This window comes from Heteronotia binoei, chromosome 6, assembly GCF_032191835.1.
Source record: "Heteronotia binoei isolate CCM8104 ecotype False Entrance Well chromosome 6, APGP_CSIRO_Hbin_v1, whole genome shotgun sequence".
Taxonomy (NCBI): domain Eukaryota; kingdom Metazoa; phylum Chordata; class Lepidosauria; order Squamata; family Gekkonidae; genus Heteronotia; species Heteronotia binoei.
Window position 1 is genome coordinate 127,779,745 of NC_083228.1, and position 19,824 is coordinate 127,799,568.

The following is a 19,824-nucleotide window of genomic DNA, read 5'->3' on the forward strand; positions in this document are numbered from 1 at the left end:
GAAAAATGTGTAGCTTTCCCCCATTTTGGTACACCAAACGGTCTGTTCTTGTACAGTCATGTTTCTCTCTCTCTTGTCCTGGATGGTTTGTTTGTTTTTTTCCCCCCCCATTTCCAAAAATGCCTACATGTTATTTGGGGAGGGGAGAGGAAGGGGGAAGAGGGGGACACAGCAGATTCCAGCACTTGGTGAACAGGCTTCACAAGCTGTGACAAAACTCTGTCATCATCATCTTCAGGGTATAATCTTTTTTTAAAAAAAAAAATTTGCTTTTTTTAATATACAGTATATGTATATAATTCTTTCGGGTTTGGCTGTAGTGGACTGGCCATGGTTCAGTTGGGACTATAGCAGTACATGGGTCAAGGGGACAGTCATTTTGGCTATGTACACATTCATAGTCGGTCCATGGCTTCCAACTAGTAGCGCTATTTCCGGAGGTCTAGTACGCAAACCTGCAAGGGGGAGAGAAAAGAAGACAAGGCGCCTGGTCAGAAAGATGAGACTTGCCGGTCTGGCCTGCTATTGCAGATTACTTAAGAACATAAGAGAAGCCATGTTGGATCAGGCCAATGGCCCATCCAGTCCAACACTCTGTGTCACATAAGAACATAAGAGAAGCCCTGTTGGATCAGGCCAATGGCCCATCCAGTCCAACACTCTGTGTCACAGAAGAACATAAGAGAAGCCCTGTTGGATCAGGCCAATGGCCCATCCAGTCCAACACTCTGTGTCACAGAAGAACATAAGAGAAGCCCTGTTGGATCAGGCCAATGGCCCATCCAGTCCAACACTCTGTGTCACATAAGAACATAAGAGAAGCCCTGTTGGATCAGGCCAATGGCCCATCCAGTCCAACACTCTGTGTCACACAGTGGCCAAAAAAGCCACTGATGGACGTCTGCTCCATATTTTTATCTAACCCCCTCTTGAAGCTGTCTATGCTTGTAGCCCCACCACCTCCTGTGGCAGTGAATTCCACATGTTAATCACCCTTTGGGAGAAGAAGTACCTCCTTTTATCCGTTCTAACCTGACTGCTCAGCAATTTCATTGAATGCCCACGAGTTCTTGTATTGTGAGAAAGGGAGAAAAGTACTTCTTTCTCTACCTTATCCATCCCATGCATAATCTTGTAAACCTCTATAAAGGATTAAATAAATACCAAAAAAAGAAAAGAGTGGGACTGCGGGCGCAGTGGCCCAGCGTCTGCCTTGCATGCAGAAGGTCCCTGATTCGATCCCAGCATCTCCCATTAGAACAATCAGGGAGCCAGTGATGAGAAAAGACCTCTGCCTAAGATACCTGGGAGGGATGGTGGCTCAGGGGTCAAGCATCTGCTTGGTAAGCAGAAGGCCCCAGGTTCAATCCCCAGCATCTCCAACTTAAAAGGGTCCAGGCGAGTAGGCATGAAAAACCTCAACTTAAGACCCTGGAGAGCCGCTGCCAGTCTGAGTAGACAATACTGACTTTGATGAACCGAGGGGGGTTCTGATTCAGTAGAAGGCAGCTTTTTATGTTCGTATATGTTCATCCTGGAGACCCACCAACGGTCAAAGTAGATGGCACTGGCCTTGGCAGCTCAAAGGTCTGTCTCCATTTAAGGCAGTTCTGTGAGGGCTCTGTCGGTGGCTTCAAGCCGTTTTAGACAGAAGCCTAACCTGGGGACGGGGTGGATCTTGCCGTGGACCCCTGCTTGCGAATCTCTCCAGGGCTCCTGGGGCGAGGAGCTACGGCTGAATGGAAGAACAGCTCTGGGGTGAATCTGCATATTCAGTGGTAGAACACCTATTCTGCATGCAAAAGCTCTCTGATTCAGGCCTTTTTGAGCCTGAGGGGACCTTTGGCATTCTGACATAATGTGGTGGGGTCATCAGAAGTTCCTTGTGCTGTGGTGGCAGCTGCTGCCAAAGCAACGTTTTCAAAAATCTGCACAGCCAATCAAATCTCCAACTGCTAACCAGAAACTATACTGGGTTAAAAGCCCCATGTGGCCCCTCCCACTTTCTATAAACACTTGGTGGGCACCAGGAAGAAGATGATGATATTGGATTTATATCCCGCCCTATACTCTGGATCTCAGAGTCTCAGAGTGGTCATAATCTCCTCTACCTTCCCCCCTCCACAACAGACACCCTGTGAGGTAGGTGGGGCTGAGAGTTTTTTACAGCAGCTGCCCTTTCAAGGACAACTCCTGCGAGAGCTATGGCTGACCCAAGGCCATTCCAGCAGCTGCAAGTGGAGGAGTCGGGAATCAAACCCGGTTCTCCCGAATAAGAGTCCGCACACTTAACCACTACACCAAACTGGCTCTCCAGTTTGGTGTTGGAAGGCACCATGGTGTCCAAGGGTGCTATGCTGGGGTTCCCAGCCCTAAGGAGCCTCTCTGCAAGTTCACGGAACACGAAGGGCTCGTGTTGCTCAGTTGGCAGTAGACAAATTCTCTTCCTTACGACTAAGGAGGATTCTGTTTATTCCCCGAGACTAAACCCACCGTTTTTCCTGACGTACAGAACTGTCACCAAACAAAAGCATCTCGGCAGAGAGCTTTAAGGGAAGCACCTGCAAGTGCACAGGTGCCCCCAGGAGAAATATACGTTGATACCGGGAGGCTTTGGACTCAGGTATCTTCTACAGCGTGTTTGGCTCTACTGGCTGAATCACCTATCCGCAACAGCAGCCGCAGAAAACCAGGCCTGATGTCACATAAAGTTTGAAGTAAAAAAAAAAATCTGCAGCAAGTTGATACTAATCAGATAGCTAATAGGTGATAGTACCATACATTCAAAGGGTACGCAAACTGGGACAATGGTGTTTTTGAGGGTGCCCCCGCCAACACTAACAATTACAGGGACCTTGGCTTGACAAAATCCGGCATGGCTTATAGAGCAGCTTTTTTAATTAGCCGAGTTTGGCCCTCTGGTCTTCTCTGCCTTGCTAATAAGAGCAAATGCAACAGATAAAAATCAACTCCGGAATCCTGAATTTGTTTCTACCATCTCTTTCTCTTTCAAAAAGTGCAACAACCCATGACAGGGATCATCTCCTCTGTGCAAGATTAAACGATGACAGCTAGCTTTTTTATTCTTGGGGCTGATGCAAACACGCAAAAATAGTACGACGTGCCAAGCTTCTGGGACTGACTTGGTTTGGGGAGAGATGGTGGCTCAGTGGTAGGGCATCTGCTCGGTAAGCAGAAGGTCCCAGGTTCAATCCCCGTCATCTCCAACAAAAAAGAGTCCAAAAGGCAAGTAGGCGTGAAAAACCTCAGCTTGAGACCCTGGAGAGCTGCTGCCAGTCTGAGCAGACAATACTGGCTTTGATGGACCAAAGGTCCGATTCAATATAAGGCAGCTTCATTTGATTAGTGGAGAATGCCTTGGTGGCACACTCCCAAGGGTTTTCCTTGTCCGTGGAAAGCAAATGTGCCAGGGGAAAGGGTGACTGGCCTAGCCTTCTTTTTTAAGAGCTCCCTTTCCACATGTCAATGAAATCTGGAACATTTAAAGTTCACAGGACATTACTGAGGATTTTTTTTAAAAAAAATGCTTGTCTTTGGAGATTCTCTGCAGGAAGGAAGCGCTAATGAATTATTGGCTTCTGGATCCCAGATTGCCAAGAGTCCTGCCTTGTTTGCTCATTCCTATGGACACCGCTTATCCTCTCTGTCAAGCCATTAAGGGCTCCTTCCAGCTGACACCTAATTTGAAAGGCACCTGACAGATGCCTGGGCTGTGCTACATTACAGGAGGGAGAAGCGAGAGACGCCGTTCCGGTCTACTTACTGAACCATCTGAAGCGCTTGCTCCAACTTTGTCTCCTGCTGCATTCCAGCAAACCTCGAAAATGCCTCCTGTTCCCCGATAACTATGAACTAAAGCACCCGTCTGAAAAAGACCCAGAGGGGGGAGGGGGGGAAGAGAGAGAAAGCAATGAGACAATGATGACAGCAAATGCTTACGAGTTGCTTTTCAGAGAGAACATGTTTTACAGTGATGTATGAAACAAAATCTGTATGTTTTACAGTGATATATGAAAAAAAAAAACCTTGAGAGCCCCTTGGACTGCAAGAAGATCAAATCAGTCAGTCCTAAGGGAAATCAACCCTGACTGTTCCCTGGAGGTCAGGTGCTGAAGCTCAAGCTCAAATACTTTAGCCACCAAATGAGAAGGTAGCGCTCCCTGGAGAAGATCCTGATGCTGGGAAAGACAGGAGGCAAAAGAAGAAGGGGACGGCAAAAGATGAGATGGCTGGACAGCGTTACTGATGTAAGTAACATGAGTATGGGTGGACTTCGGAGGATGGTGGAAGACAGGAGGGCCTGGCGTGACTTGGTCCATGGGGCCACAGAGTCGGACTCGACTGTGCGACTGAACAACAACAAAAATGAAACAAAAACTAAATTGAACCAGATGGTGAGATCAAATTCTTAAGTGGTAAATAGAAGCTGGGGGACCGGGGGGGGGGCTCAAATTAAGGAACTTAATCCCCTCCCCTCGTGCCATTCTTCCAAGCCTAAATGTCCTCAGGGCTTCTACTGATCCACTGGGGTAATCATACGGGCAAGAAACAGGGGGCTCCGTGTTTACTTCCCAATTGGCGGGGTGGTGGGGGCAGGACATGGGGGCAGGAGTAACCTCTCCAAACTACAGCCACAATTTATAACCCACCTTTCCGCTGGATTCTCCGCACTCGATACGGTCAGAGAACCACGTAAAAGTAGCAGAGAGCTCGAGGCTTTAACGCAGCAGAGCTGGGGCTAGGTGCGGCAGCAGACTTCACGAAGTTACACGGGAGTCAGCAATTGGCTCTAGGACTGATAATCAACTTTTTATTAAAGGGAATACATGCATGAGCGTGCAGGTGAGAGGCAGGGGTCGATTACCCATTCTTGCTAACTAGATGGTGTGGGATGCTGGCCGTATGTCCAGCCTCCGTGGACAAGATGGAGAAATCTCGCACCTTTCTTTGCGCGTGCGAGAGAGAGAGAGGAAGCTGCGCCCTAAGAATAGCATTCTGCTTCAAAGGGAAATGTCAGAGAGCAGGAAGGAAAGGATTCTGTGTGTGTCCTCTCTCAGGCTTGAGAGAGGAGACAGTGCCAAGTCTTCTAACACCTCTGCCCTCGTGAGGGGCCACCAAGGCAGCTAACGCATTCGAAACACACATCATAAAAACACATCTTAAAAGCCATTAAAACCAAACAAAAGCACATGTGAAGGATTAAAACCGAGCTAAAATACAAAATCTTAAAGAGGACAATTCGATCGTACGGCAGGAAGGAAGGATCACCGAGGGGAATGCCAGGCAAAATGGCTTTCGCCTGCTGGGGGAAGGCCACAACAGAAAGCTTCCCTGGGGAAAGACTTTGGACCAAGAAGGCCCTCTTTTCCAGGCTGCCGCCTGCCGAATCTGTTCCACTACCCCAATGTGTATTTTAAGCGTCAGCTTCAGAAAGCCGATCTCCTGTTGCCTGATGCAGTGAGATTAGACCTTCTGGAAAATGCAGCCGTTGCCCATTCTGGAATATAGCAGCGCTCTATTGCCTCCCTCAAGCCGAGGCTGGTGTAAGGAGCACAGGAGACAAATGCCTTTGAGAAAGGAGACCAAGTGGATGAGGGCTCCTGTAGGTTGGATCTAACTGCCCAAGGTTGGAGGAACAGAAGTGAAACAGGCATGTTGCATCTATCACCGCAGTAGCTCATGAAACTCTTCCAAGTTAGTAAAAAAGCATCTTTAAATGCAACTTGACTCAGTTTCTCCCATTAAGGCACTGGCCCCCAAGAAACAAGCCTACCTGCGTATTCCAGATGTGTACACATTTGTCGAAGGAGCCACTGGCCAGGTACCTGCCATCAGGGCTGAAAGCTACACTGTACACGGGTTCTTGATGTTTCGTCAAAGTGTGGATGCAGATCCCTCTGTCTACATCCCATAACCGAACTGTAGAGTCAAAGGATGCACTGCCAAGGAGGAAACAGGAAAGAAATTTAGCTAGCTTGTAACTGAAAGGAAAAGCTCAAGTTGAACACCCGCAGCTTTTCCTTTGATGCAAGAAACCCCCCCCCCTTAAAAAAACCCCTATCCTGGAGATAGTGGGACCTATGTGGAAACGAACACACACAGCAGAGAGCTGCGGTGAATCAAATTAAATCATTTCCTTTGGTGCCAATGAAAATGCTGATAAAAAGCTGGCCCGCTAACTTTAAAATAATGAGTGTTTTTATTTTAATCTTTCTGGGTAGTGCTTTATAAAGATTGCATGTGGGGAGAAATTAAGAGGACAGGGAAAACAACAAAAAGGAGAGAAAAAGAACAGCTTGCAATAGAAAACCTGCTTTTAAAAGCTGACCCTTTCACAGCTGCTCCAAGGAAAGGTGGATGCTAGAACTGCGATGCAAAATGAAACCTACTTGCACAATCTCTTCTGTTACTATAACTTGTAATTTATTTTCTAATTTATATTGCATAATTTATTCTGCTTCTAGGGGTAGCTATATGAAACACTGCTGTAGCCCCCTGGGAATCTTCTTTCTCCTCGCCCCACCCATGGCCCCTGAATTTTAGCAGGCACTGCCTCAAAGCGCAACCCCATCTGACATCCCAGAAGACTACAAACTTTAGAAAGAGAGAAAACTGTGATTCTTGGAGAGCTGAATAATAACTTGCATGCACAGGGGAGAGAGATGAGAGGGCAAAACAAAAAATGGCAGCTATTTAATGCCATTTGCCGGGGACTGTATCTTTTAGATCTGCACAAACCAGTCTCGGTATGATTCGTGCACATGGCGATTCCTTGTGCTAGACAACATTTGTGGGAAGCTGCCACAATATTTCCCCCTGGAGCATGCTTTTATTGAAAGGGTGAAGAAGGGCACGCCACTTGCAGCGTACAACATCAAGCAACAGTGCGAGGGCTGCTGGAGTTCTGGCCTTGCTGATGGACCTCCTGGTGGCACCTGGGTTTCAGCCACTGGGTGACACAGAATGTTGGATTGGACAGGCCACTGACCTGATCCAACATGGCTTCTCTTGTTCTTAAGTAAGGGCCCAGAGGACAAGTTTGAGGGGGGGGGGGGGAGAGAGGGATGCGCAGGCCTCGGATTCAGTGGAAGCTCACAGGAGAGCAGTTCCTGAACCTTTCTGAGAGTTTCACCTCCTTCTGAGAGTTCCACCTCCTTGTCCATTGAATAGTAGGTGCAGCTGCATAACAATCCCCGGATGAGCTCCACCACCTTTTTTTCTACAAAACGACCCCTGGGGATATGCAAAGTAAACCTTGTCTCTCCTTAAGCAGCGACCTGATGCACTGTTACCTGGCTAACATAAGATTGGCATTAGGGTTGTTTGTTCCAGGCCCTGTAGGACTCCACTTGATAGTATAAATTTCTTTGTTATGTGCTTGTAGATCGTGGACACAACTATCCTGTTTCATACTCCAGATCTAGGGAAAGGACGAGAAGAAATACATTTCAGGTATGGTCTTCAGGCACAAGGAGACAGGATCTAGACATTTCCATGATAGGACACCACAAGGACACTTTTGAATTCCTTGCAAGATAGGTGGATTAAAGGTGTAATTCATGTATCACTAAGGAAGGCTTTCCCTAGAGATACACCAATTCTCTTGCTTCCGCCAAGAAAAGAGAGCAACGTTTTCTCTGCATATGCTCATTTCATGTACTGGATGGAACACACCAATAAAAGGAAGCAAAGAAATAACAATGAACTCTTTTTTTGTTGTTTGAAAGGAAGTGACTTTTCTGTGGGCTTTCCCTTGTGAAATCCTACACAGTGGCACTGGACTTGTCACTGATGTTGCCAGGAAACACAAAACGTGCAGACAAACTGGCAGTGCCACTCGAAGCAAAGTTACATCCTTTTAAGTCCACTGACATCAAATGGGTTTAGAAGGGTAGGACGTGTGGACCCAAACACATCGTAATACATAAAGCTGCCTTATGCTGAACTAGATCATTGGTACATCGAGGTCAGTATTGTTCACGCAGACTTTCACGTGGAGGCCTTTCACACCATCCACTGCTTGCCTCCTAGTCCTTTTAAACGGAGATGCTGAGGACTGAATTTAGGACCGTCTGCTCTACCACTGAGCCACAGAGCCTCCCAGCTGCTTCACAGAGACTTAAAACCAGTCTTAAGTTCCTAAACTTTTTAAAGCAGGACACACTTCTAACCTGGCTTCTGGGGGGGGGGGGGAGAAGAGGACTCGCAAAGTAACATCATGATATTTCCACCCCCCCTTGAGATAAAAATGCTATTGAACAGCAGTAGAATCATAGAGTTGGAAGGGACCTCCAGGATAATCTAGTCCAACCCCCTGCACAATGCAGGAAACTTGCAAATACCTCACAGGATCCTCATTGCTATCAGAAGGCCATCTAGCCTCTGTTTAAAAACCTCCAAGGAAGGAGAGCCCACCACCTCCTGAGGAAGCCTGTTCCACTGAGGAACCACTCTAACTCTCAGGAAGTTCTTCCTAATGTTGAGCTGGAAACTCTTTTGATTTAATTTCAACCCATTAGTTCTGGTCCTACCTTCTGGGGCCACAGAAAACAATTCCACACCATCCTCTATATGACAGCCCTTCAAGTACTTGGAGATAGTGATCGTATCACCACTCAGCCACCTCTTCTCCAGGCTAAACAATGTCCAACCTTTCTTCATAGGACTTGGTCTCCAAACCCCTCACCATCTTCGTTGCCCTCCTGTGGACCCGTTCCAGCTTTTCAGTTATCACACGTTTTCCAAGGGCAAACCCAAACTGGCCCTTCAGTCCCCCCACGGCTTTTTCTCCTGACCCACACTGTTCCTCTTCCTCCCTTCTGACCTTACAGCCTGCAGCCCACTTCTGATGCCCCAACTGATTGTCTGAGAACCAGCAGGCGAAGCAGCAGGGTGATCTGTTCTGTAAGAAGACAAGACTGGAAGCCACAAGAAGATTCGGTGTAGACTGCTGGCTGTGTTAAGTGCCTTCCAAACCTGAGAAGGCGAACTTGAGTCAGTTCAACCTATCAGCAGAATGGAACAACACAAACAGGCGGGAGACCACCTGAGAGCTTCGATGTCATCAAGTAATGGAATCTGCTGTCGCAGCCAACTCTTATGCAGTTTCCAAGACAAAAGACAAACAGAGGTGGTTTTGTCCTAGCCTGCTTCTGCAGAGCAACACTTGGCCTCCTTGTTCCGCCTAAGTACTAACAAGGGCCGTCCTTGTTTAGCTTCTGAGATCGGGCTAGCATGGGCCACTGGTCTTTATTAAGCTGTAATAGTCGAGAATCTCCAATTATCTATAAAGCTGGGGAGGCTGGTGTTGATGGAATTCTAGTCTGATCCAATAAGACTGTGATGTTCTCTTCCTTGACACCAAGTTTGACATCAAGGAATAAGCAGAATAATATTATCATAAGGATGGACGACTTGTATTCCAAATTCCAGCCTGCCAAATGTTTCACAATTTCTTCTTGGTTACAGGCATGTATGTATTGATTTCCTGCAAACAGAAAGCGTGGCCAAGAAAACACAGTGTGAAAACATTTATCAGAACGGATAGCCGTCCCCATCCCACGCTCCGCGTTTACCTTCAAAGTCATGTCGTCAGAACACGAGGCCAGAAGATTCCCGGTGGGATCCCATTTGATTGCGTTTACTTCATTCTGAAATTGAACAGCACGAGTGAAGCTGACATCTCCACTTGGAATCATTTGATTTAGATTTATTAACAGCCCACGGCCAGTAGAGAAATATATAAATATCACAACAATCACACAAAGAAAATGATTACACAATAAAATGATTAAAACTTACTAAAATTAAATACATGGATTTACAGCTCTTGTAAGACAGTTACGCAATTCAGTTAACCCACATTTCCTTGAGAAACATAAATGGAGCGCAATTTCATTGCTTGAGTATAGAATTTCGCAATTTTTTTACTAATCTCTGGGTTCTCGTCAGAAAGAAATTTATTAACAATCTCTTCGTCGGAGATTTTGGAACCTTTTGATAATATTGGAGAAATAACCGTCAAACGAGTATCATTATATATCAGGCAATGAAGTAAAACATGTATTGTTGTCTCTACTGCACCAACATTACAGGGACAAACTCTCTCAGCTTGAGGGATTTTATTATATCTACCCTCGACCACTGCTGATGGCATACAGCTAACCTTGCAAGAGAAAAGGCCCTCCTCTGATTGGCATTCTCCAGGCTATATAGATAAGGGGACAGTTGAAGAAGGTAACATCTTTGGGAGGCAACAATGAAGTTTGGTGATTTGGAGATGTCAATCTGATGTTCCATGTCTTCCACTCTCTGCTTAAGAAGCTGTCTAGCCGTATCATGGCCCAAATGAAAAACTGTATCAGGGAAAAGTCCGAGCTGAGCTAACTTAGTTTGGACTTCTTTAAGCCAGCTTGATTGAAAATCATCCTGCAAAAATAACGGTGCAAGACCGCAAAGAGTTTTTGTATATCTTAAACCAAAGGTTTAATGAGGAAAGAGTTATTCTGGCAGTTATTTTCACCATCCCTGTTTCTAATTGAATCGTAGAATTTGAGACACAATTTGGGACCTGTAATACTGCTCTTAAAAATTTAGATTGGACCCATTCTAAAGGCAAAAAGCAAGACTCAGAGGGGCCTAGAAAAGTTCCGTACAGTAATTGTGGTATGATCTTAAATTTGAAAAGCTTAAGGGCAGCTGGAACAAAATTTCCCCCCTTTGACCTAAAGAACTTTATAATACCCAAAGCCATCTTTTCTCCTTTGTCTGCCACAAAATTCCTGTGGGCCTCCCTAGCACCGGAGGAACTTAGAATCATAGAGATGGAAGGGACCCCAGGGTCATCTAGTCCAACCCCATGCACAGTGCAGTAGATTGACAAATACCTCGCCCTAAATTCACAAGATCCGCACTGTTGTCCGATGGCTGTCTAGCCTCTGTTTAAAAGCCTTCAAGGAAGGAGAGCCCACCACCTCTTGAGGAAGCCTGTTCCCTGAAGAAGAACAGTAAAGGAGGGTGGGCGCTTTCGGCTTGAACGCAACACACCTTAAGTGAAAAGGGACACTGCCAAAAATGGTGAAATAGGCAAATCAGTGACTGGCCAGAAGTTTATTCAGAGGGGCTCCACTGGGCCTGATTACTGTATGTCCTGTAAGGATACAGCTCCAGGCTGCCAGATGATCAAAGAAACGTCTAGCCCCTGGCCAAGAGCCTCCACCACTACAGATGACGTGTGATGGTAGAAACTGCCATCGCTGCAACCCAATGACAGCGACCCAGTATGGTTTTCAAGGCAAGAGGGGAACAGAGGTGGTTTGCCATTGCTTGCCTCTGGGTAATGACCCTCTACTTCCTTGGAGGTGTCCCATCTAAGTATGACCCAGGGCTGACCCTGCTTAGCATCCAAGATCTGATGAGGTGGGGCTAGCCTGAGCCATCCAGGACAGGGCAGGGGGGATAAGAGAACCCTTCATTGCCACCATTTCTAGACAACAAAGATGCACAGGCTGTGCAGCTGGAACTCACACCACAACTAACACACAGCACATGACATTTTCACTTTCCCCAACCGGCTATGCTCATCTCATGCTCCAGGGAAATGTCAGGTCTGCATTGCAACTAAGGGACCCTAATGTCAATTATGGGGGGGTTGGGACAGTCACTACATGAGGAGAAGACCACCGCAGATTTATACCCCTCCCTTCTCTCTGAATCAGTCTCGGAGTGGCTTACAATCTCCTATATCTCCCCCCCCCCCCACAACAGACACCCCGTGAGGTGGGTGGGGCTGAGAGGGCTCTCACAGCAGCTGCCCTTTCGAGGACAACCCCTGCAAGAGCTATGGCTAAGCCAAAGCCATTCCAGCAGGTGCAAGTGGAGGAGTGGGGAATCAAACCCGGTTCTCCCAGATAAGAGTCCGCACACTTAACCACTACACCAAACTGGCTCTGTGAAGGATAAGAACTTTGCCTTGAAACTGTGCTTCTTCATACTCTGGTTAACTAATTTATTTGGGCCTGGATGCCAAGTCACAGGATGGGGGGGGTGGGGGTGGGGCTCTAAACCTAGCACGTGCACGTTGTTGTGCCGTGGATGCTTCAGCCGGAGGAAAATTCACTACAGATGCAACTCCTTGCATAACCATCTCTGGAACAAAAAAAGGTTCTTGGACACTCGCCAAATTGCATCTCTCAACTTTACTCCACGAATGCTGCGGCCACTGAGAAAGGGGAGCAAAGCAAGAGAAAGAGCGGGACTTACCGTGTGGCCCTGGAAGGTTTTGATGGGCTTATCTTGGCCTAACTTGCAGACATGAATGCACATGTCTGTGCTACAGGAGGCAAACGTGTTGTTGCTCTGCCAGTCAACATCTAACGCTGGTGCTGTCGACGGGAGGAAAAAAGAAACAAGCCACAACCAGATCAGAAGAAAGCTCTGGTTCACTCAGCAGTGATAAGCAAACACTATCCAGGGGACTCGCTGTCTCACTGAACGGCCGGCTCACAAAATACTCCCCCCCCCCCCCGCGTAAAAAACCACTTGAATCATCCAAGTTTACACAAAGAAATGTGGAGTGTGAAACAATCACAGTTGCAGAAATCCCTGATGCTGTTTCAACACTGCAACATTATGGAAAGTGCTGCCGGCTGTGCATGTGGACCTTCATATTTTGGAAGCGTGTGTGCAAACAGGTGAAAGCTCTGCTGAACCAACCCAACTGTGTGATCCGGCTTTTACTGGCCAAGGCCAGAAACGATTAAGGTTGTTGGGCTACAAATAAAGCACCAGTGCTAGTTTAAATGCAGAATATAGAATAAACAGACGATGCTTGAGAGCCACAAGACACGAATGTCAGATGTTGGAGGGAGGAAGGGAGATGGGGAGGGAGAGGTGGAAAGAAAGCAACTTTAACTTCACATACATTTTCCAAGCCACCAGCTGGCATGGCAAAGTGATTTAAAGAGACAAATGCCTTCTCCAAGCCAGCCGATGGGGTGGGGGTGGGGCTTCAAAAGCCACACAGTATGTGTGAAAGAGCCACATGTGGCTCCCAAGCTGCAGTTTGGCCACCCCTAAGAACATAAGAGAAGCCATGTTAGATCAGGCCAATGGCCCATCCAGTCCAACATTCTGTGTCACACAGCGGCCAAATATATATATATATATATATATATATATATATATATATATATATATATATATATATATATATATATACACACACACACACACACACACACTTACACACACACGCTGTGGCTAATAGCCACTGATGGACCTCTGCTCCATATTTTTATCTAACCCCCTCTTGAAGGTGGCCATGCTTGTGGCCGCCACCACCTCCTGTGGCAGTGAATTCTACATGTTAATCACCCTTTGGGTGAAGAAGTACTTCCTTTTATCCGTTTTAACCTGTCTGCTCAGCAATTCCATCGAATGCCCACGAGTTCTTGTATTGTGAGAAAGGGAGAAAAGTACTTCTTTCTCTACTTTCTCCATCCCATGCATTATCTTGTAAACCTCTATCGTGTCACCCCTCAGTCGACGTTTCTCCAAGCCCTGTTATAGAACTAGTGGGATGCAATGATCACAGCACAGGGGCTGGGTTAGGAGTGATCAAAAACCACATGGCTCAAAGGGCTAAAATGGACTGTCCCCTTCTATTCTGTTCATACGCGTATTACTCTGCAGCTAACAGGGAGCCACACTGGCAATGACCATCAACCAGAACAGTCACATTTGTGCCCCCACCCCACCCCGGCATGATGTCTGCACATCTGGAAGGCTCACAGCTTGCCCACTCCTCTGGTGGCAGATGTTTCAAAGTACAAACTATCTGCCAGCCACAAGCCCCACCAGGCAAAGGACTTGCTTGCTTTGCCCCAGAAAGCACAGGGCAGGTGCTGCTCAGAAGAGCCAGAGGTGGTATGACAAGGAATATCCCTGGACCGTAGGCTCCAGAATGGACTGCACATTCCACTTAGGGAATGTGCTTAAAAAATGTGACAAGGTCTGTAAGCCCAGAAGTCTTCTACTGCAGCCAGCTCAAAAAAGTTCTACCCTGAGTGCCAGCTGGGGCAGAATTTGGTGCTCTTTCGAATGCGTATCTGGGAAATCTAAGGTTCAAATCACTGCTCAGTTATGAGGCTCAGAGGCCTAAGCAAAGCCCTTTGCGCATAGCAGCAAAGGTACAGCGGGATAAAAACATTTCGCTAATTGTGCTTCTCAAGCGGGGGGCAGGGCAAGGCAAGGCAAGCCAAGCTGCTAGTGCAGTCTACCGTAAATTTGAGAAAAGAGATCAGGGCCAGATAATGAAACCAGACTGAATGCACTGTTATAGGCAGTGTATGCACCAAATCAAAAGTGGTGGAGCCAAATAGTTTTACCCTAACCAAGGTATTCTGTTCAGTGTCAAGTCAGAAGAAAACCTTCTAAACTCTTTAAAAAGTTTCAAAAGAAATCAGGATGAATTAATCCCACCCTCCAAAAGAAATTGCTTAAAACTGTATTTTGGAAGAGGAGGAGGAGACTGGATTTATACTCTGCCCTTCTCTACCTGATGGAGTCTCAGAGCGGCTTACAATCTCCTTCCCCTTCCCACAACAGACACCCTGTGAGGAAGGTGAGTGGGGCTGAGAGAGCTTTCCCAGGACTGCTGTTGAGCAGAACAGCTCTGAGAGAGTTATGACTGACCCACGGTCACATCAGCAGGTGCATGTGCAGGAGTGGGGAATCAAACCCGGTCCTCCTAGATAAGACTCCGCGCATTTAACCACTACACCAAACTGGCTCTCTCTGAATGGAACACATACCAGAATGAAAAGGAAACTGCTGCTTAGCTTCTCCGGTGTGTGCGTCCCAGATAATTGTGGTCTGAATTAAAAGAAAAAGAAGAGGATCATGAGGTTGCTTTGCAGAACTTGTACACTGATCAAATCTGGTGGACAAAGACCATTCTGACCCTACATTTTTGGTAGGGCCAGACTCAACTTTTAAAAAAATAAATAATGACCCCAAACTCTTCTTGTTTCCATTATTAGGAAGTGAATCTTAGTTCAAATAAGAGATCTTGTACATTTGTTAATCCAGTGCTCTGGGAACAAAACCCAATTTCAAACAAGTTCATTTGATTGAGGTTTCACCACTTCTTTAATGATTTCTTTCAGTCTAAATCTTTTTCTATCAAGCCATAAGCATCTTCCTTTTCCAAGCAGATAAGCAGATGCAATGGTGCATTTGTGCCACAATCATCAGGGTTCTAACTTTGTATGTATTTTCCATACATACACTGTTTGTAATAAACCCTAACAAAAGTCTTCATGATTCTTTAAGACCTTATGTATTGTTTCCTTTAGAATTAATAAAAAGGCTGTCTTTTGTTGGTTTTTATTCCTTTACATTTATAAGAACATAAGAGAAGCCATGTTGGATCAGGCTAATGGCTCATCCAGTCCAACACTCTTGTGTTACACAGTGGGCCAAAAAACCCCAAGTTCCATCAGGAGCTCCGTCAATGGGGCCAGGACACTAGAAGCCCTCCCACTGTGCCCCTCCCCACAAGCAGCAAGAATACTGAGCATCACTGCCCCAGACAGAGAGTTCCAACAATAAGCTGTGGCTAATAGCCACTAATGGACCTCTGCTCCATATGTTGATCCAATCCCCTCTTGAAGCTGTCTATGCTTGTAACCACCACCACCACCTCCTGTGGCAGTGCATTCCATGTGTTAATCACCCTTTGGGTGAAGAAGTACTTCCTTTTATCAGTTCTAACCCGATTGCTCAGCAATTTCATTGAATGCCCACGACTTCTTGTATCGTGAGAAAGGGAGAAAAGTACTTCTTTCTCTACCTTCTCTATCCTGTGTATAATCTTGTAAACCTCTATCGTGTAACCCCTCAGTTGAAGCTTCTCCAAGCAAGAGCTCCAAGCGTTTTAACCTTTCTTCATAGAGAAAGTGTTCCAACCCTTTAATCATTCTAGTTGCCCTTTTCTGGACTTTTTCCAATGCTATAATATCTTTTTTGAGGTGCGGTGACCAGAATTGTATACAGTATTCCAAATGAGGCCACACCATCGATTTATACAGGGGCATTATCATTCAGATTTGCTCCTCTCCCTGCAAAGGCTGCAATGTCTTCCTTGAATTGGACCCTAGAGCCACATTAGATGTTACTCACAACTGGGAATATGATGCTCTGGGATCGGTAGGCTGTGGCAGGAGTGCTATGGACTCTAATACAATCGCTGTGCTCCACTCAAGTTCTTTGGAATCAGTTTCAGGTGAGCAGATGTGCTGGTCTGGAGCAGAAGAGCAAGATTCAACTCCAGTAGCCCCTCAGTCACAACAAGATTTCCAGGATGTAAAGCTTTGGCGAGCCAAAGCTCTATTTGTCAGATACCAGCAGAAAGAGCTTTGACCCTCAACAGCCTATATGCTGTTCTCCAAGGTGTTCCTGGACTACTGGTCTCTAAAGTGCTACCGGACTCGAATCTTGCTGTCCTTGGAACTGCATCCCTTCTCTGTGTAGTCCTTCTCCACCGGTGGAGCAGAGGATCCTGACTAGCTACCCCAACAAAGGCCCAGCATCTGAGGCTCAAGTCTGGGCAGCCAATGCTGTGATGCTAGTTCAAAGTGTATTTTAACAGTACATGCTATGTGCATAGGTTACAAGCAAAAATAGCTGGCATCAGGGCTTTTTCCTTAGCAGGATATTCTGTTGCATATCAGGCCACACCCCCTGATGTAGCCAATCCTCCAAGAGCTTACAGGGCTCTTCTTACAGGGCCTACTGTAAGCTCCAGAATTGGTTACATCAGGGGTGTGTGGCCTAATATGCAAAGGAGTTCCTGCTGCAGAAAAGAAAAATGCCCTGGCTGACATGCATATTATCCCTCACTTTTCTCTCCAACACAGTCGCAAAGTGACTGACAATTCTCCCCTCCTCTAGAGGGGAGAACCATGTCACTTTGGGCCCCCACTGTGGAGAAAAGTTGGGTATAAATTAAGAGAACAGACGTATAGAGAGCTGTGACTGGTTGAAACTCATTGTAGAGTTTACAACCAGGGCATAAACCATGTGCGATACATACAATGGCGCCTTGGGAGATCACACATCAACAATAACTGGGTTTGATCCTTTTTCTAGTCTTAAGCTGCTCCAGAGACAGGAATTTTCACCTCCTCTTATGACTTCATTATTTGACAGTCCTTCTTAATGCCAGAGCGAACTGAGATTTCCACCGGCATTAAGAGATCACATCTGTCGTCTGCAGTGCATATAAATCACCTGCTACGTTCAGGGCCTGATTAAGCAACACCAAAGGTGGCTCTTGCTTAAACCCAGACAGTTTGACTACCTTTCCGGCACTAACAAAACCTATCACAGCTTTGATACCTCTTAATTAAACCGACAACAATGAATTTTAGCAAGCCAAATCTGTTCTCACCTTGTCCACGCCTGCACTTAAAATGAAATTGCCTTTCTTGTTCCATTTTAATGCAAATATGGGACCTTTATGTTGCCCTAATGTGCTGGCGAGGTTACCTAAAAAATGAAAAGGAAGCATTTAAAAAAAATTTAAAAAGAAAAAAAAATCTACAAAACATGCAATGGTGCAAAACACAGCGCGTGAAAGAGAAGCAAACTCACCATCTTTAGTCCATATCCTTGCAAATCCATCATATGACCCCGTTGCTAGAAGCGTACCTTCACTCTGTGGGGCAAACATAGAATTTTGTAACTTCATCACACAGACTTCCAACTCAGCAAACCAGAACCTTCATACAAAAAAACTTCCTTGGCTATAACTATTGGAATTGCATGTCATCTAGTGCAAACTCTGGGGAGATACCGCATGCTTCTCATGTGAACTTCTTTATTTGCTTTTCCCACCAGCATGGAACAGGTATCAGGGTAGAAACAAGAAAATACCTTTTTCCATGCAATACATAATTAAGCTATAGAATCTTCTGTGGGCCGTACTCACAGCCACTGACTTAGGTGACTCAAGGAGGAATTAGTCCACTGGAGGACTGGTCTATTAACAATTGATAGTCGTGACAGTTAAGACAGAACCTCCATGTTCAGAGGCAGTATACCTCTGAATACCACTTGCTAGGCTAAAGCTCTTGTCTACACAAGGCTCAAAAGGGACATCCAGTTGATTGCTATGGGAAATGGGATGCAGGCTATTCTTCGGTTCCGAAACTAGTAAGTCCCTAATTAGGCCTCATGAGCTTATCTTATCTTTTGACTTTTGTTGCTAACATTGTAATTCAGGGTCACAGTAAGTAAGTCTTGCTTGCCGCCATCAGCATTTAATCTTTGCCATTTATTGTTTCTGGCCCCTCCCTGTTTTATTGACTTAATTCTGCCACCCAGGGCCACATGCTTAAAAGCCAACCCGAGGGGGGGGGGCGTTTTCCTTCTTGGAATGGCAAACTTCAGCATTGCATCACGTACAGTTTCTGAATGTCCACCGAGTTTCAAAAGTTATTTGACATTCAAAATGAGCGTGTCGTGTTTCTTGGAAAAGCCCAAACCGCACTGAGCGAGTATGGTTCTCTGGGTAACGTCCCAGATACGAAGAAAAAGGCTGACGTTGCAGCAAGCATCTGGTTTTGATCTTATATCGCCATGTGCGCTGAGGAACACTACAGCAAAACTAAAAACGGATACCCACAACTCAAAGTGAACACCTCCCTCCATTAAATGAACTTATATGACCATATATGAAGCTGCCTTCTACTGAATCAGACCCTCGGTCCATCAAAGTCAATATTGTTTACTCAGACTGGCAGCAGCTCTCCAGGGTCCCCAGCTGAGGTTTTTCACAACTTTTGCCTGGACTCTTCTTAGTTGGGAGATGCCAGGGATTGAACCTGGGAATTTCTGCTTGCCAAGCAGATGTTCTACCACTGAGCCACCGTCCTTTCCCAAATGTCCATCAGACGTGTTTGGAAGCTTTTGGGATGGCTGTGAGGGACATTCTTACATAGCAAGGATTTGGCAAAGGAATGGAAAAGTACATTGACCAGCTCTCTCTAAACTTTCGCTGCCTACTGGAATTCTAATCAAAAAAAGTTCTGATAGAAGCTTTGTTTTTTCTAGATTTCTATCCTCTGTGTTTTTACAAATAAAACAAACAGTATTTGTAACAGACTCTTGGGGCACTTGTAGTTTCTGCTCACATTCCAATCCAAGGATGTCACGTCTTTGTTGCTCGGTACATCTTGGCCCCCTTCTCGTATACAGTGCCGGAGGACCAGCTGCGTGGACCCGCTGGTACTGTTCTCACTAAGGTTCCATATTCTTGCCGTTGAATCTCCCGATCTGCAAAATAAACAGAACTGGGCTGGGGATTTATTCCAGCAATCCACAGAACAACATTAAAGGCTAAAGAAAAGAAAAGAAAAAAAAGCCTTAGGGATATTATTCCTCTTGAAAAGCTCAAGTGCTCCCCCGAATGAAAAAAAGACATAAGGGGTAGGGTTTTCCTGTTCATGACTGAACTCAACATAGGGGCGCTCGTATAAGAAACACTCAGATCAGGTTTGGCATTTACAATCAAAAGGCTGTGTCAGTTCACAAAAACATATTTGCCTGAGAACTGCTTGAATTAAACATATGCAAACAGCACTCTCAGAAGGGTGCGGCGGGGTTAGAATGGTGGCCCTGGTCTCTTCATGGAATTCCAGGTAAGCCCAAGTGGCATGGTGAAGTTGGCTTCCGTAAATAAGTCTGCTGCTCTCATTGGGTGTTAAACAGACGGCTCACAGCCTTTCCTACAAGCAAGCC

The 19,824-nt window shown here is 46.0% G+C and overlaps 1 protein-coding gene across 4 annotated transcripts in view; it reads right to left on the reverse strand.

The window, feature by feature from the left end:
* Positions 1–260: 260 nt before the first annotated feature.
* TBL1XR1 (TBL1X/Y related 1) overlaps positions 261–19,824 on the reverse strand; it is a 255,550-nt gene continuing 235,986 nt past the window's right edge. For all 4 annotated transcript variants that reach the window (XM_060242534.1, XM_060242537.1, XM_060242538.1 and 1 more), the window contains exons 7-16: positions 19,218–19,359; positions 17,677–17,740; positions 17,474–17,571; positions 14,835–14,895; positions 12,283–12,404; positions 9,597–9,671; positions 7,314–7,441; positions 5,795–5,960; positions 3,785–3,886; positions 261–455 (exon numbers count right to left, since the gene is read on the reverse strand). In XM_060242534.1, coding sequence (XP_060098517.1) covers positions 429–455; positions 3,785–3,886; positions 5,795–5,960; positions 7,314–7,441; positions 9,597–9,671; positions 12,283–12,404; positions 14,835–14,895; positions 17,474–17,571; positions 17,677–17,740; positions 19,218–19,359 — 985 coding nt within the window. In that variant the 3' untranslated portion in view covers positions 261–428. The remainder of the gene's footprint in view (positions 456–3,784; positions 3,887–5,794; positions 5,961–7,313; positions 7,442–9,596; positions 9,672–12,282; positions 12,405–14,834; positions 14,896–17,473; positions 17,572–17,676; positions 17,741–19,217; positions 19,360–19,824) is intronic.